The sequence below is a fragment of the Leptidea sinapis genome, chromosome 20 (assembly GCF_905404315.1).
Source record: "Leptidea sinapis chromosome 20, ilLepSina1.1, whole genome shotgun sequence".
In the NCBI taxonomy this organism is placed as follows: domain Eukaryota; kingdom Metazoa; phylum Arthropoda; class Insecta; order Lepidoptera; family Pieridae; genus Leptidea; species Leptidea sinapis.
Window position 1 is genome coordinate 7,324,754 of NC_066284.1, and position 16,631 is coordinate 7,341,384.

Here is a 16,631-nt window from a genome sequence, read left to right on the forward strand (position 1 = left end):
CTTTTTTTTAAAATATAAAATATGGATTAAAATGTAATATCGTACAATAAACAATCATAATTAAAGAGCCTGAGGGTGTTCGCTTTATTCCCAGTCCGTGGTGTCATTAAGAAAATCGTTCATGCTATAATAACCTTTCCCACACAAACGTTTTTTAACAATTCTTTATCTTTCGTAACACGTTTGTTTTGTACATTTTCTGGGATCATATTGTAGAAGCATATACATCGCCCAACAACTCCGATTTCAATTTTCATTATATTTGGTAAAAAAATAGACTAGACCTTGGGAAAAGACATAAGTTACAATAAGGGATAAAAGTTTGCTGGGGAATTTCTCATTTTCGCACATAAAAACATGAAACTTTCGGGTAAAAGCTAGTATACCTGTAATAAACAATATATCAGTTTATATTAGCGAACAGGCGTTCTGGTTCTGTTCTGTTCGAGATTGGTATTATATTATTATTGGTATGACGTATTACAACACGACTCACACTTACAACAGGCAGGACTATAGCCTACCTACTGTTAATGTTAAAATACCACAGGCACATACCACAGACATAACTAATAACATAGACAAGGACTTACGTAGAACTTTTTTAATAAAAACTCTTTTTTGGTACGGTCTCTCACTGTATTATTAGCATTCAAATTCAAATATTTTTATTCAAAATAGGATGTGACATCACTTATTGAAAGTCAAAAACTACCACCCATTCCAAAATGAATGCCTCAGACCTAAGAAGAACGGGCGCAACAAACTCAGCGGACTTTTTTTTCATCGAAAAAATATGCTTACAAAGTAATATTGTACAATTAAACTTATTATTTAATAGCCTGAGGGCGGTCACTCCATTCCCAATCTGTGGTATTAGTAAGAAAGTCATCGTAACCTTTACCACACAAACATTTTTTAACAATACTTTTGAATAACGTAATACTTTTGTTTTGAACATTTTCTGGGATCTTGTTGTAAAACCATATACATCGCCCCACAAAAGACTTACTAAGTTGACTTAGCCGAGTAGTAGGCATTATATTTTTAACATACTTATAAGTAAGCAATTTAAATAGATAATGTAGGTACTAATAATTAAATTTGAACAAATAACAGAACCTTTCATAATTAATATAGTGCATTGATTAACGCGCGTTTTACACATTTAAATAAAAACCTTTTTAAAGGACAACAACGCGTGTATATATTTGTTCTTATCTTTGCCCCCATGAAAACGAGATCTGAGAAGGGTCTTGAAATGTTTCAAGACCTTTCCTTTCCTTTCCGGGTTAACTAAAATAATAATAAGAAATGTAACTTTTACGCAAACGTCTAATCTAAAAACTTAACTTTGGTAAGTGTTTTATTTAAATAATTAATGTTACTGGTGTCCAGCAAGCACCGAGCACCGACCAGTGCCTCATATAAGTCAGTGCGTGATATACAACGATCACATACCGTTGTGTGTTATCGGACGAACTGGACCTTCTACTCAGCTTTGCAATAAATCATTGATAATAAACGTAGTGTTGTGATGTCTCCAACTAATGCGTCATATGAAAATGGGAGCAAGGTCTTCACACCTAAGAACACCCTTCCAGAAGTAGAAACGGAAAATGGAAACGGACATAAAAGGTATGAGATCGTTTGGCTTCATCAAAGAACAACATTAAAAACATATTGCAGTTAAAGTAACATAATATGATACTCACAGTTAGCACCGGCGACCGTTCTCTTTGAACAAACACGTTCATTGTAACACTAGCTGATACCCGCGACGTCGTCCGAGAACTCACTGATCACAGAGCATGGAATGCCTATAAATATCGTTGTTTCTTTAATGTATAATAACTTTATATAAAATGTAGATATCGCAATATTTCTTTAGATAAGGGCCAAGTATTTAAGGAATAAAAGTTAGAAGACTTAATTCAATTCGGAATCCTTAAGCTTTCCGTGATGCGTTAGAGTTAGACGTACAAATGATAACCTCTTTCATTTCTATACATATAGATATACTAGCTGACCCGACAAAAGTTGTTCTGAAGATAACAAAAAATCTGTTTTTTATGAATTTGTCAATAATATTTTATAACATCAAGAATTATTTCGTAAAATATGCTCACTGTTGTTATAATCAAATTGTTTCATAGCAGAACTGTCAAACCGTGCGTCAAAAAATTCTCTCATAGAAAATATGTCCATACATAATAAATATTGGAAATAAAAATAATTATGGGTCCCAATTCGAAATAAAAACTATCCTATCTCTCAAGTTGGACTTAACTGCACTCCATGAAGTAATCCCCATTAAACTCCATACATTATTTAGGACTTCACAGAAACAAACAATGATTCAACTAGACTTATTATTTATTCATAAGTTTATGTGTAGCACCAATATTGCGATCTGTATAGAATTTAAAAATATACAACTCGTTATAAAATAATGAGATAGTTATGTGAAGAATCTTGTTTATTGACTAACGAGTTAACTATAATATTATATTCCTTATAAGTGACGCGAAGCCAATGACATTGACTTGTAATTACTTCTTCCCTATTACTTTCACTATTTAAGACCGTATTTATTAATAAAATTAGGTATTCTTTACTTACTGTAATACATATTGTATTAATTACCATTGAATACTGGGTGAAATCGTAAATAATTATTGAAAACATCCGTACTATTACGGACAGGTAATACTTAATGTTCGTGTTCTACAAGAAAACCAAGACAAGTTGATTACACTTTATTACACTCGATGAACGAGTTTGGGTAGGATTCACATCTTATTATGCTTAATCAGTTTGGGACGTTTTTATCCCTGAGTTAGTTAGTTTGAGTGAGCTGAATAGCCCTCTTTACTGGGCCATTGTGCGTGTCAGCCATCTCCTAAATCCATCCACCCCAGACCGTCCCACAATTTAGACTCTGTGGGGTTTGGAGCCCTATTATCAAAATCGAAATACGAAGTATCAGTTGACGGATTGTACATTTTCCTATTACGAAAGTGTTTCGGATCTGAAGATCGATCCGAAGTTCACGATTAGACATTTTGTCTTTCGTTTACTTTATAGGTACCTAAATTCACTTGACATTTACTTTTTGTTGTTTCACCTCACTTTTTATGGTTATATCTATGGGTCCAAAACGAAATCCGTCCGCACTATTCGGATCCGAAAATCTTTGGTTGTTCTTTCGTTTCGGACCGATACTTCGGCTTTCGATTATGGTAATAGACCTCCTGGGAGCGTGCCGCACCCTGGCCACCACAACTCCTCCGTTCCCTCTAAAGCGCTGTCGGCCATACGCGTGGCGAATAGATGCTAGTTTATGCTGTGGCTGGCTTTTTATATTTACCAACTATGCTAAAAAAACTGAATGAAGCACTTCAAAATATTTCCTATGAAGATACAGTACTATAAAAGTTACTAATAGTGTTAAAATAACCATTATCTGTTTTTTATTTGTATTAGTTAATAGTCATTACTTTAAAGACATTGTTTACTTATATTCTTAAAGATAAGTAGTATAAGTAGATTAATTTATACCATTTTACTTCATTACGTTTTTAACCGACTTCGAAAAGGAGGAGGTTCACATTTCGATTAGTATTTTTTATGTATTTACACAGATTACGCTGAGATTTATGATCCGATTTCCGTGATTCTTGGCGGAATGTTTGCCATTTGGTCTTAAGACCAAATGGCAAAGGGCTTAAGCCCTACCAATACGTCGCACATACTAAAACTGAATAGTATTTTATTAGTATGAAAGATTTAAGGCTTGCATAAGAGGTGTATTAAATTAAATGTTATTTTATACTTTTGAGTTTTGGAAGTCGGTTTTTTTGAACGTACTTTGTAAATTTTTTATTTAGTTTCAATATCAGCTCTTTATGCCTGAAACACAGGATTACCTATATCAGGCACTAACTAGCTTTAAAGCAAGACTTTTGTATTATTATATCTTAATTTAATCATTTTGTAATAAATAAAATTGAAATTGATTAACGCCCTTACGTATTTGGCCAGTGTGCCTTATCATATTCCGAGTGTGTGCCTGGATCCTTAACAGCTGTTTCTTAATAATTGTGTTATGTGGGCTTATTCCTCTTTTATGGGCAGCCTTCTTTAATTTTGACCATAAGGTGTGGGTGGTAATGGCTCCGGTCCATATGTTACGGACTCAGATCCCCTTTGGCAGTTCGACTGCTGCCTGGTTCTAAGATACATTGAAGATTTATCTGTAGGTTGGAAGTCGTTGTGACCCACCCATCCAGTGCGACAGACGCCATGGTATTGTGTACCGTCAATAGTAGGTACCTACGGACTCAGTGTCTGATAAATATTTTTCTATCTCTACTAATTAGAAGTCAGAACCTACTATAGCTGACCTGAGAAGAATGGAAGCAAGGAGCTAGGTTATTTTAAAGTAATGCATCACCGAATACAATAGTAATTTAGGTGTCGTGGTGTCGGTACTCAGCAACACACTGTCATCTTGAAATATAATAGTGTTACCAGCTATGTACTACTCTTTTTATTTAATACTCGCAGTCAATTGCGATGCCGTTCATAATTTTGGGTTCAATCAACAATCTTGAACTTCACTACATTATAATGAGCGGGGCGTATAACTATCAGTTAATGCTTTGCTCTTTCCGCCACTTCTTATTAACATAAAAACAAAAACAAACTTTCAAACAAGAATCATCAAGTTTTATCATTATTTTGCCTTCCTTCGACAACCTCTAATCCCATTAGATTCGATTACTGAACACATGCCAAAATATACATACTTACATCCTTTGTTATTTCTTCTTTTTTATGAAAATTAGGTACGAGATACTGATGGTTATTGATACGCCCTGTCTATTACAATGTAGTGCCGCACAGGATTCTTGGAATACCCAAGAAATCTGAGCGGCACTACAATTGCGCTGGTCAACCTGCGACAAGATGTTAAGTCTCATTTGGCCAGTAATTTTCAGACCGAAACACAATAATAATGCTTACACATTTCTACTTCACGGCAGAAATAGGCACCGTTGTGGTATCCATATACTAGCCAGCATCCTGTGCAAAGGAGCCTCCCACTGGTAATCGAATGGCTCATGGGATTGTAGAAAACACTGAGCCTGTCAGTAGTAGTATTGAATCTTTATTTTAATCTGTTTTATATTTGTCCGGAACGTTGAGTACTGCGAACAACTACAGTGACTTAATGAATGTAACCTTCATAAATACCAGCAGGTAAATATCTGGTACACTAGGTCAGCATTAAAGCTGTCCAGTGATGTCCAATATTACTTAAAGCTGCATTTGTAAATTTGATTTTGTAAATTGGTAACATTTTCTATGTTAATCTAGGTAACATCATACATTTTTATTGCCATGTCAATGTGGATATGTAAATATTAAACATAGATATATATAAATGATACATAGATTTAAATAAATAATGATAAAAATAAACCTGATTACTTTTATTATTGAAAGTGATTCAAGGCTGCACCCACATTTGTTTTATATTATTATCACTAACGGAAAACTGTTACATTGCAACCTCCTTTTTTCATTACCTTTTTACCATACGGTTCATTAACTTTATGTTAAGTGATCACCGCCTATATTTTATTGCAATATCTTGCAACACCAGAGGATTCACAGGATATTTGCCGTCCTTTTAGAAAGATGTATACACTTTTTTTTTAAAGTTCAAGCCCAGTGCCGCAACCCAGGTACGATACTCCTGTTATTTACAGTCAGATGCTGCTTTAACTTACGCATCAAATCAAGGCTGTATTCTGCCACCGGTACTACATCAGTCACTGCTACGTCACAGGCACATTCACTGTCAAGAACATAGAAAAGACATCAAAGAAGAAAACTATGCTCGAATGGTGAGACGCGTCAGATAGGCACTACACTCCTGATTAGGCAATGGTCGGACGTTCTGAGAGGGGCGTCGACAGAGACCTGGTAACTAACGGGATGTGTAATCAGCAGAATAAGGACGGCATGTGGCTATCCACACCTGGGAGCCACGTTTGCGACTCAACCAATTATTGGGACAGACCATACGCCAATGAAAAATTATGCACAGATCGCCCTGCTTAGTCTGTGGTGCGTGAATCAAGCCATGAAATTACCCAAGACTACGAATTCAGCATCTGGCAAGGGATCTGTGCAAGCACGTCGTCAATTGCCGCTTGAATGCAGCCCATGAGATGATCCGTTTCTGCGTTACCAATATGGGACCTGTACACACACGCGGTCCTCAATATCTACACACCGAGAGTAGACAGGTCCCTTTAAAATTGCTGAGACGACCACAGCAGATATCCTCCCTAACCAACACACATACCACGGTATAAAGACATTATGCTAAATAGATGATGCTGGTAGGTACGGTATAGAGCCGGTGTATCCCTTTCATTTATTTCGAATGTACGCCCAAAGTTGATAATATTGATATAGATACATAATTAGTAGAGTTGTTAGAATAGCTTCGTACATTGCATAAGTGTCAAGGTCAAGACAATGTCATCAGGAATATAAAACATGCTGATCAAGTGCGCCATCCGCCTCATAGCCCAGTGGACACCTAACATTTCCCCGCCTGTGGTGTGAGGCTTATACGGCACGCTCATTGGTCAGGCAGTGGTCGCGACATGTCCACAACCGCTACTCGCGAGGACCTCACGTTCACGCTGCATCATGAGGTGATGTTGCTTCCAGTACTAATACTATTTCTAATTCGCAGGTACTCGTACGAGATGCTGGTGGAGACAGCCCAGTTCCTGTTGTCGAGAACGTCCACTCGACCAGTGATCGGCATCATTTGTGGCTCCGGGATGGGTTCGTATTGGAACGAGGGTATATAAATTATTAATACCTTTATACTTATATTGTACACATAATTTTAAATTTGTTTACGTTAAGTTCCGATCCTGTCCTGTCCATCTTTCTAGTATCATTAGAACTTTAACTGAATCGGTGCCGCGCGTCACGGCATTGAACGACAAGCTCGCACAAAGTTATCATATTGTTCTACCAGTCTAATATTTTTTTTTTATGTTAATAATGGACGAGTGGAGCATGACGTTCAGCTGATGGTAATTGATACGCCATGCCCATTACAATGCAGTGCCGCTCAGGATTCTCAAAAAACCCAAAAATTCTGAGCGGCACTACAATTGCGCTCGTCACCTTGAGACATAAGATGTTAAGCCTCATTTGCCCAGTAATTTCACTAGCTACGGCGCCCTTCAGACCGAAACACAGTAATGTTTACACATTACTGCTTCACGGCAGAAATAGGCGCCGTTGTGGTACCCATAATCTAGCCGGCTTCCTGTGCAAAGGAGCCTCCCACTGGTCTACTACACTTCTACTACTATTAAAAGAGTTATCTAGTATACTACTACTTTTACTATACTTTTACTACTACTTTTAATATACTTCTACTTTTACTTTGATAATTATATCTAGATAATGTGTTTGAGACTGCTGTGAACACGTTGAAAAAATAACGGCGAACAGTTAATTTGTATTTTTAGCAATGCATGCCCACTAAAACAACGTGACTAAGTAAATGCGAGTGTAAGACGTATCTGTCATTCACACTAAATTAAAAAGCCTCTTGTCTTGCGTTGCCTAACAGCAAGAGGCTACAACGCTACAAGCCTTAAAAGCTGACAGCGTTGAGGATGCTTTTAGTCGTTAGGGGATGTCCGCTGACACCCGAGTCTGACATATGGGTCACATCACCGCCACAAACAGTGACATTTAAGCGAGCATAATGAAACCTGTTACGAGAACTCAACCAAATAACAAAAAAGAATGTTCATCTACATTCTACATAACCACAATGTTAACACTCGGAAAAGACAAACTTGTAATGCCTACTACTCGGCTAAGTCGACTTAGTAAGTCTTTTGATGGGCGATGTATTGTTTTTACAACAAGATCCCAGAAATGTTCAAAACAAATGTATTACGGAATTCAAAAGAATTGTTAAAAACGTTTGTCTGGTAAAAGTTAATATTACATAAATGACTTTCTTAATGTTAGCACAGAGTGGAAATGGAACAACCCTCAGGCTAATAATAGGTTTAATTATACGATATTACTTTGAAACCATATTTTATACGAAAAAAAAGGAAACCCGCTGAGTTTCTTGCGCCCGTTCTTCTCGTCTGAGGCATACTTTTTGGAATGGGTGGTGGTTTTCACATCCTATTTTGAATTTGAATTCCAAGAAGAATCGTGGTATCAACTATAACCAATTTCTCGTTTTTAAGCTGTACATTGATTAACATTGGGTAAAGTAAATTTAATGCACTGATTGAAGTGTTATAAATTACTTGTAAAAAATGTTGAAACAATTGATTTAACATTAACTTTTCAAACCTTTTACTAAAAGTGGGTAGTACAGATATTGCTCTATACTCTATTGTAAGAAGGGTTAGTCGAACAACCTAATTTAAGCAGAGGATCTACTTTACTATGTTTCATTAGATCAGGAAATTCATCATAGTCTATAGAACTGTTAAATATTACAGCTAATTCTGGTCCAAGAATATCAATCGAAGACAAGGTGACAAGTTTTACTGATATGCCCCAAAGATCATTAATTTGTCGCCTTATTTTTAATAGATTTAAAAGCTTTTATAACATCAGAGCCAATTGTGACTTTGCTCGTAACTTCACCATCAGTTCTAAATTCTAGCTAAAGTTTAGAAGACGACTTGTTAGCGATAGTAAATTTGTTATCTTTTTTAATTAAAATATATTTTTTGCTTTAGGCTCATTGGCAGAAAGTATCGTGGAGGCCGAACGTATACCATATGAGGAGATACCAAATTTTCCTGTCAGTACCGTAGAAGGACATCACGGGAAAATGGTGTTCGGGACATTGGGAGAAGTGCCCGTGGTGGCAATGCAGGGTCGGTTCCATTATTATGAAGGATACCCGCTTTGGAAGGTGAGTCAAGGTGTAACCAATATTAAAGCATGTTCAGTGGACGGAGTCAAGGTGTGACCCATATTGAAGTATGTTCGGTGAACGGGTCAAGGTGTGACCCATATTGAAGTATATTTGGTGGACGGAGTCAAGGTGTGACCCATATTGAAGTATAACTGGTGGACGGAGTCAAGGTGTGACCCATATTGAAGTATGTTCGGTGATAGGAGTCAAGCTGTGACCCATATTGAAGTATGTTTGGTGGACGGAGTCAAAGTGTGACCCATATTGAAATATGTTCGGTTGGCGGCGTCAAGATGTGACCCATATTGAAGTATGTTCGGTGGACGGAGTCAAAGTGTGACCCATATTGAAGTATGTTCGGTGGACGGAGTCAAGGTGTGACCCATATTTAAGTATGTTCGGTGGACGGAGTCAAGGTGTGACCCATATTTAAGTATGTTTGGTGGACGGAGTCAAAGTGTGACCCATATTTAAGTATGTTTGGTGGACGGAGTGAATGTGACCCATATTGAAGTATGTTCGGTGGACGGAGTCAAGGTGTGACCCATATTTAAGTATATTTGGTGGACGGAGTCAAAGTGTGACCCATATTGAAGTATGTTCGGTGGACAGAGTCAAGGTGTGACACGCGTGACACGGCGGATTTGTACCAGGACCCTGTTCATATATTAAATTATATTATTCAAAGTAGAAGTCAATTCAAAGTAAAATAAACTTTATTCAAATAGGCTTATACTAATCGCTTTCGAATTGAATATATTATATGTTTTGAATAAGTAGAGTTTGTGAAAAGAACATACAAGAAACTCCATGGCCACTCTTTTCAATCAAATTTTACAATGAGTGTAATATAGGTACATAGCAGTATAGATAAGTGCTACATCAAATACCTATATATACAACAGTGTGATGGTCTTAAAGTTTTTTTTCAAAAGGCTGTAAAAAGACTTTAAATTATATTATTAAATAATATTTATTTAATAATAATTAAAAGATTACATTTATATAATTTCCAAATTAACTTAATTCCAAAGTACCTCCTTAATTCGTTTAATATTTTTCCCGTAAGTGTAGTAAAGTTAGCACTCAGCCAGTCGCGTCGGGTTCGCTTCGTGCCAACATTGTTCTCTGTGCTCGGTGACCAACGTATCTACTATTGAAGTGACAACTTCTTTCAGAACGTTGAGCGCTTTCGGGAAAAAAAAACATTCCAGTTCGCGTCACCGACATGCTAGTAACAATGTACACTTGTAGCTAATTATAGCTACGTGATATAAATTATTGTTATAGACGTGCGATCTCTTTCTTGCCAAAATAATATGCTTGTGCGCCTTTGATGATTTTTGGATGGGGAATAAAATATACGTCATTTTTATTCTCAATTAAACAATAAAAAATATAATTGTTGCTTGGAGTGCTAATAGATGAAATATCGAATTTATTGTTTAAATGTTTTTTATTTACTCATTATGATAATTTATTCAATAGAGGTAATTACTTCCATTTATCATATTTTTTTTGTTTATTTTTTCTGTAAATATAAAAATGCTTTTTGTTCACGTTATATTTAGCACCAAACGATCAGATATTTTACCAGTGGGAGGCTCCTTTGCACAGGATGGCGGCTAGATTATCGGTACCACAACGGTGCCTATTTATGCCGTGAAGCAGTAATGTGTAAACATTATTGTGTTTCGGTTTGAAGGACGCCGTAGCTAGTGAAATTAGCTATTACTTACGTCTCAAGGTGACGAGCGCAATTGTAGTGCCGCTTAGAATTTTTGGGTTTTTCAAGAAACCTAAGGGGCACTGCATTGTTATGGGTAGGGGATATCAATTACCATCAGCTGGACGTCCTGCTCGTCTCGTCCCCTATTTTCATAAAATAAAGATATCAGAAAATATAAAGTAATTGTGAGTAGTTGCAGAAAGCAATTGTTTATACAAATTTCAACAGCTTATAATATCTTATCTACGTATTTGTCACCAAAGTTGTCTTGTGACCCCGAGGGATCACGCATACAAAAAATTATTTCAATATCAACAATACATTTACGTAAATAACAACTTGAATCGGATGATGAAAGAGTGGCAGACGAGAGACGAGGCGAGGCGAGGCGAGGCGACCCCCAGCGGCCGCGTTGGGGTTATCACTTATCAACAGCCAGCCGAGCGCAATGTGATTGTAAAACGCGTGACGTCAGTGAAGACTGTTATTGTCCCGCACATTGACGAACAGCTCTCATACGCTCTGACGATGATATTAGAATAATAATACTGGGATTTGTACGTCGCTAGCTGTGTTAACGTCACAGGGCGCTCGCTAATGGTCGGGCACTGGCACGGACACAATTGGTTGAGTCTCCAACACGGCTCCCGGATGTGAATAGCCACATGCCGTCCTTATTAAATCTTCTGCTGACTACACATCCCGATAGTAACCAGGTCTCTGTCGACGCCCCTCTCGGAACGTCCGACCATTAACTGGTTAGGAGTGTAGTGACTATCCGGGACCCGCCGCGTTCGGCACTACAAGTCAGCAGATCGGGATATCAAATCAAATCACTTTATTTATGTAGGTTACGGAAAGGACACTTATGAATGTCAAAAAATTACTTTTCTTATTAAATTTACCGCAACTTCTTATAAGGTTGAGCTAATGAGAAGAAGTGGCAAGAAACTGATTGCCACTCTTTTAAATCAGTATTTACTATCGAAAGCAAGGGAAAGAAGGCCTCGCAGTTAGTTATTACCACGATTCATGCAAATAATTGTGCGGTGTTTCCAGAACGATACGATATGATATCTTCAAAAAAGCGCGTTTCTAAATGGCTGGAAACGCTCCTGTGATTCCTTTGGGGTTGCAAGAGAATGTGAGCGGCGGTGACTAAACTTTATGTGACCCGTACGCTGGTTTATACTCCTTTTCCATATCAAATTAAATTTCATTTTATTTTGAATAAAATACGAATTGTTTGACAATTTTCATTCAGTGACATCTGCCATTGCTTGCCAATGCTAAAAATAAAGACGCAATTTGAGTTACATATATTATGATCCTGTGTAAGATATGTGCTTTTCTATTTCCAGAGTTGCATAAGATCAAAAGTTGGTATTTATTTCCTCGTATATATAAAGTTTAGGACTTTACTAACTATTGTTTCTGTAAAATAAATTTTGAAACGGCAAATCTTACTTTCCATCGATATGCATCGATAATGATTAGTATAGCCTAATGTTTCCTTAAGGTACCTATTTTAGTAATGAATCATTAAATATTACAGTCTACGAGTATGAGAGGAACCATCAATTAACGAAGTTAATGATATTTTGTTAAACTTTCATTAAGGCTATGAAGCTTTCTGAGTGCAGCAGTAAGTCTATTTGCGAATCCTTCAATTGCCCCCATTGTAATGTGGAATCAAGAGCCAAGAAATATGTCTGATTCCAACGGTTTTACCATTATTGTGATTATGAAGTTTGGCTTAGAAACAATAACCGAAATACATTTTGTTTATACAGTGCTGCTTGCCTGTTCGAGTTATGAAACTTCTCGGTGTGAAGACCTTGATAGCCACCAATGCAGCCGGCGGCCTCAACCCGCGCTACAAGATTGGCGACCTTATGATAGTAAAGGACCACATCAACATGATGGGCTTCGCGGGCAACAACCCTCTGCACGGGCCCAACGACGAGAGGTTCGGACCTCGCTTCCCGCCCATGAGCAAGGCATATGATTTGGAATTCAGGAAGATTGCCAAACAGGTATACATAATTCTAGCTGGATATTAGCTTGACAATTTCGGCTAATTTTTATTTTGGAAGTCCCTTAAGGTACATGGTAGGCTCTAATTAAAACTGCGTGGAAAATAATAAAAACAACACTGTTCTCATCAAAATAAAACTAGCAGTCAAAGTGCTACAGATATGTTTGCGAGAGCGAGAACACCCGACTTTTTCGCAATAATTCGCACAAGAATTGCATCTTTTCTCCAACAACGAAATTCTGATGATTCTCTAACAATGTTAATAAAATGATATTAATTACAAAAGATGGATAGATGTTTATATCACTAAAAATAGAAAATGTTTTTTTTTTTCCTTTAAAGGTAGGTAGGTAATTGTAATTCATGTATTTTATTTGTAACTTGATATTAATAATTAATTGTAATTAATACATAATTTGATTGTAGTTTTATTATATTTGTATTTTCTATGGGTTAATTATTATTATAATATGAGGATATAATTAATACTTCGATTATTATTACCTTAGAAAACAAATGCTTGAATTTTTCAGTAGAAAACGGCAATTTCGTATTTTTTCGGGTACCTCTGCCAGTGCCTAAAACACGTCTTAATACCTTCCTTTCTTATTTCCAGGTCGCAAAAGAATTAAACATAGAAAATATAGTGCGAGAGGGAGTATACACGTGCCTCGGTGGACCAAACTTTGAAACAGTCGCTGAATTGAATATGTTGAAAATGGTTGGAGTTGATGCTGTTGGCATGTCGACGGTACATGAGGTAAGCTTTTGTATGTATAGTATATGTAATAGTACAAGTACAGAGGACTCACTCCACAAAATCAAAGAAATAGGGACTCTTGAGGCTATACAATAAGGTGTAATTCAGATCAAATTCAAATATTTTTATTCAAAATAGGATTTAAAATCACTTATTGAACGTCAAAAACTACCACCCATTCAAAAGAGACTGCCTCAGACCTGAGAAGAATGGGCGCAAGAAACTCAGCGGGCTTTATTTTTATAAATAAAATATGGATTACAATGTAATATCGTACAATAAACATTTATAATTAAAGAGCCTGAGGGTGTTCGCTTTATTCTCAGTCCGTGGTGTCATTAAGAAAATCGTTTATGCTATAATAATCTCACAGCGCTATAACCTACATTTTTATTCATCTATATTCTAGAAGTTGCCTCTCTTTCTATCGACTCTTACCTCTTCTGACGACATTAGGGTTGTCTTCTTTACCCAAGACTGTACCTACCGACCTAGTAAAATGTCAACTTATAAATATAGTTTCTCAGTTTTTTCTATAATATAAATAGGTATGTAATTGTAATTTTAAATCAATTTTCTTTCGAGTTGCAGATAGCAATGTATGCGTTGGAAGACCACGACATACTCAAACCTACTTAGTACCTATAGGAAATAAATAGGTAGCTGTCATTAATGGTAATTTTAATCAGTCTCGTGCCAAATTTTGGCGAGACAACACGTCCTGAGGATGCCTCGTGTAGAGGCGAAACACGTGTCGAATTGTTTTAAAAACAAATATTGGCGGAATTAACACTAAAGAAAACTTAAGTCATTTGTATGGTAATTTTAATTATAACAATAATCTCTTTAAATTAGATTGTTTCAGCGTCTTTAGGAAGCTTTAAAAATAATTTTGGATCGCAATGACCTTTATATGCTTTATTATTTATGTTTCTCCATTATATAAAATTAATTAATAAATTTTTTAAAAATATTTATTAAAGTGATTGAAAAATTAAAAAAAAACTTTTTTTATAAGAATATTATTTGTTTTATTATATTTAGGTGGTTTTAGTTTGAATTTAATGTTTTACATAAAATTACTTTTTGTTTCTTTTATATTTATTTTAGTTCGGGGGACTTTACCTCGTTATCAGATGACCGGTCGGACTGGTGAAGTAGGTGACAAACATCCTTACTAGATAGTAGGTACATAATACATATCCATACTTGACATCTCTGTAGAGGCCACCACGCGTACTTACGATTTCGATACCTACACGGGGAATAAGATAGGCCTGTTATTACTAAGATTTTTAGACCTTAGCCGTCTTTTTTCGGCTCTCCTACTCTTCAGAATGCGGCTTTAGTGCACCCGACCCCCAAGAAAGGTGTACGCTCGGATCCATCCAACTACCACCCCATTGCTATTTCTTTTTTCGTTTTCTCCAAAGATATGGAGTCGATAATCAACCGCCAGCTTTTGGGATACCTACAGGAGCACCAGCTAATCAGCAACTGCTAGCACGGTTTCCGTCAGAGTCACTCAGCTGGTGATCTTCTTGCATATCTCACCCATACGTTGGCGGTGAGTTTGGACATAGCGAAGGGCTTCGATCGGGTGTAGCACAAAGCCCTAATAGCGAAACTGTGCAGCCCAGGAAGCCCATAGGAGGGCTCCCTCCTATGGGATTCAAATGAGTCACTAGGTTTTTGGCGGATCGGAGCAGTAAGGTTGTTATCAACGGTGAGATTTTGACATATCAAATTACTTAAGTGTGATAATGAAATTTATTCTTTAACTTAATCCCTTTTACAGGATTTAAACTAGGCTGTAAAACAAACGATAAGAACATCTATCTTAAAATTATTCATCAGAATATTCACGGCTTATCCAGCAAACTTTTAAAGTAGTATTATTTTTAATTAATAAAATTTTCCTTCATACTAAGCAGATATTTAAATCTTTAAATAATTATTATGTTCATGACAGGTCATCACAGCACGTCATTGCGACTTAAAAGTTTTCGGCTTGTCACTAATAACAAACGAATGCATCACAAGCTACGAGCAGGACAACGAAGCCAACCATGAGGAGGTGTTGGACGTCGGCAGGATGAGGCAGGACGTGCTCCGGAAGTACGTGGCGCGACTGGTGGAAGAGTTCGGGAGGGAGGAGCAGAGAACGTGAACCGAGTAAAGAACCCAGAAACGACTTGATTTACTTTAAGAATTGTAATTTATAATATATTATTGTTCTTGGAAACATTTAAATTATCTTTAATGAAATCACGCCATGGTTTAATGTGATATTGATTTACCAAGATTGCACAATTATTCTTATGTAAATGCGACCTTGAAATTAAACAGAAAAAAAAAAATTCAAAGTGTACATTTTCTTTTCTTTTCTGTAAAAATATAGATAAGTAAGATGTATTATAAGTTTAATTACGTGGAAATAAGAAACATAGCGGGCGAGTATAAGGGACTAATATATCCAGCTTAAAGCTTTTAGGGAGTTTGTTACTGTTTTTTTCCTTTAATACTCAAAACAAGAGATATCGGCACAGATTCAAAATGGATTGTTGCGAAATAAATCAAGAAAGCGCTCGGCAGAAAATGGTCAGAAGAACACGAGAACAACTACGTCAGCACAATATTACATATTTTGTAGTATTCTATACCGTCCTAGGTGACTCCAAAACGCTTTTATTGAACAAACTTCGAAGCGCATCATGTTCTGTCGCCAGCTGCTCATTAACAAAGAGAATGTAAATGCTACGCAATAAGAGGCGGATGAAACGTGCAGTCATTTGACATAAGTTTGAAATAGTAGTAATCACAGTTTGGCGATTGGCGACGAAGTATTATCCGGCTAAGTTTGAAAGCGAACAGTTGCTTAAACCGTAGTGGATTTTAGCTATCTTCTTTTTACAAGATTATAGCTGTCATCTGCCAGATCGAGTGAATCGCTTTTTTCTTAGAGTTTAGCTAGCCTGATCATTAACTAAGAGTTATTAACTCGCATTCAACATGTACCAAATAAGCCTGAAATGTCCGATACAATTTTATTTATATATAAGAGAAGGCAAACGACAATACATCCACAACAACAGGACGT

At 36.6% G+C, this 16,631-nt stretch overlaps 2 protein-coding genes across 3 annotated transcripts in view; one reads left to right on the forward strand and one right to left on the reverse strand.

Annotated features, from left to right (window-relative positions):
* Positions 1–1,780, reverse strand: part of LOC126970164 (farnesoate epoxidase-like) — a 26,763-nt gene extending 24,983 nt beyond the window's left edge. Inside the window, exon 1 of the mRNA XM_050815939.1 lies at positions 1,716–1,780. The gene's annotated coding sequence lies outside the window, so the exon portion shown is untranslated. The remainder of the gene's footprint in view (positions 1–1,715) is intronic.
* Positions 1,444–15,902, forward strand: LOC126970172 (purine nucleoside phosphorylase-like). Of its 2 annotated transcripts, none has more exons than XM_050815951.1 (6): positions 1,444–1,638; positions 6,779–6,891; positions 8,823–9,001; positions 12,527–12,769; positions 13,388–13,531; positions 15,504–15,902. In XM_050815951.1, the coding sequence occupies exons 1-6, from the start codon at positions 1,538–1,540 to the stop codon at positions 15,699–15,701; spliced, it is 978 nt and encodes a 325-aa protein (XP_050671908.1). In that variant the 5' UTR covers positions 1,444–1,537; the 3' UTR covers positions 15,702–15,902. The 2 variants fall into 2 exon arrangements, with proteins under 2 accessions (XP_050671908.1, XP_050671909.1); XM_050815952.1 differs by having other exon boundaries at positions 6,779–6,873.
* The last annotated feature ends 729 nt before the right edge of the window (positions 15,903–16,631 follow it).

Coding starts and splice junctions, on each gene's coding strand:
- LOC126970172 (XM_050815951.1), top strand. CDS start 1,538: ATGTCTCCAACTAATGCGTCATATGAAAATGGGAGCAAGGTCTTCACA. Junction 6,892..8,822: donor GGGTTCGTATTGGAACGAGG/GTATATAAATTA, acceptor TTTTTGCTTTAG/GCTCATTGGCAGAAAGTATC. Junction 9,002..12,526: donor AAGGATACCCGCTTTGGAAG/GTGAGTCAAGGT, acceptor TTGTTTATACAG/TGCTGCTTGCCTGTTCGAGT.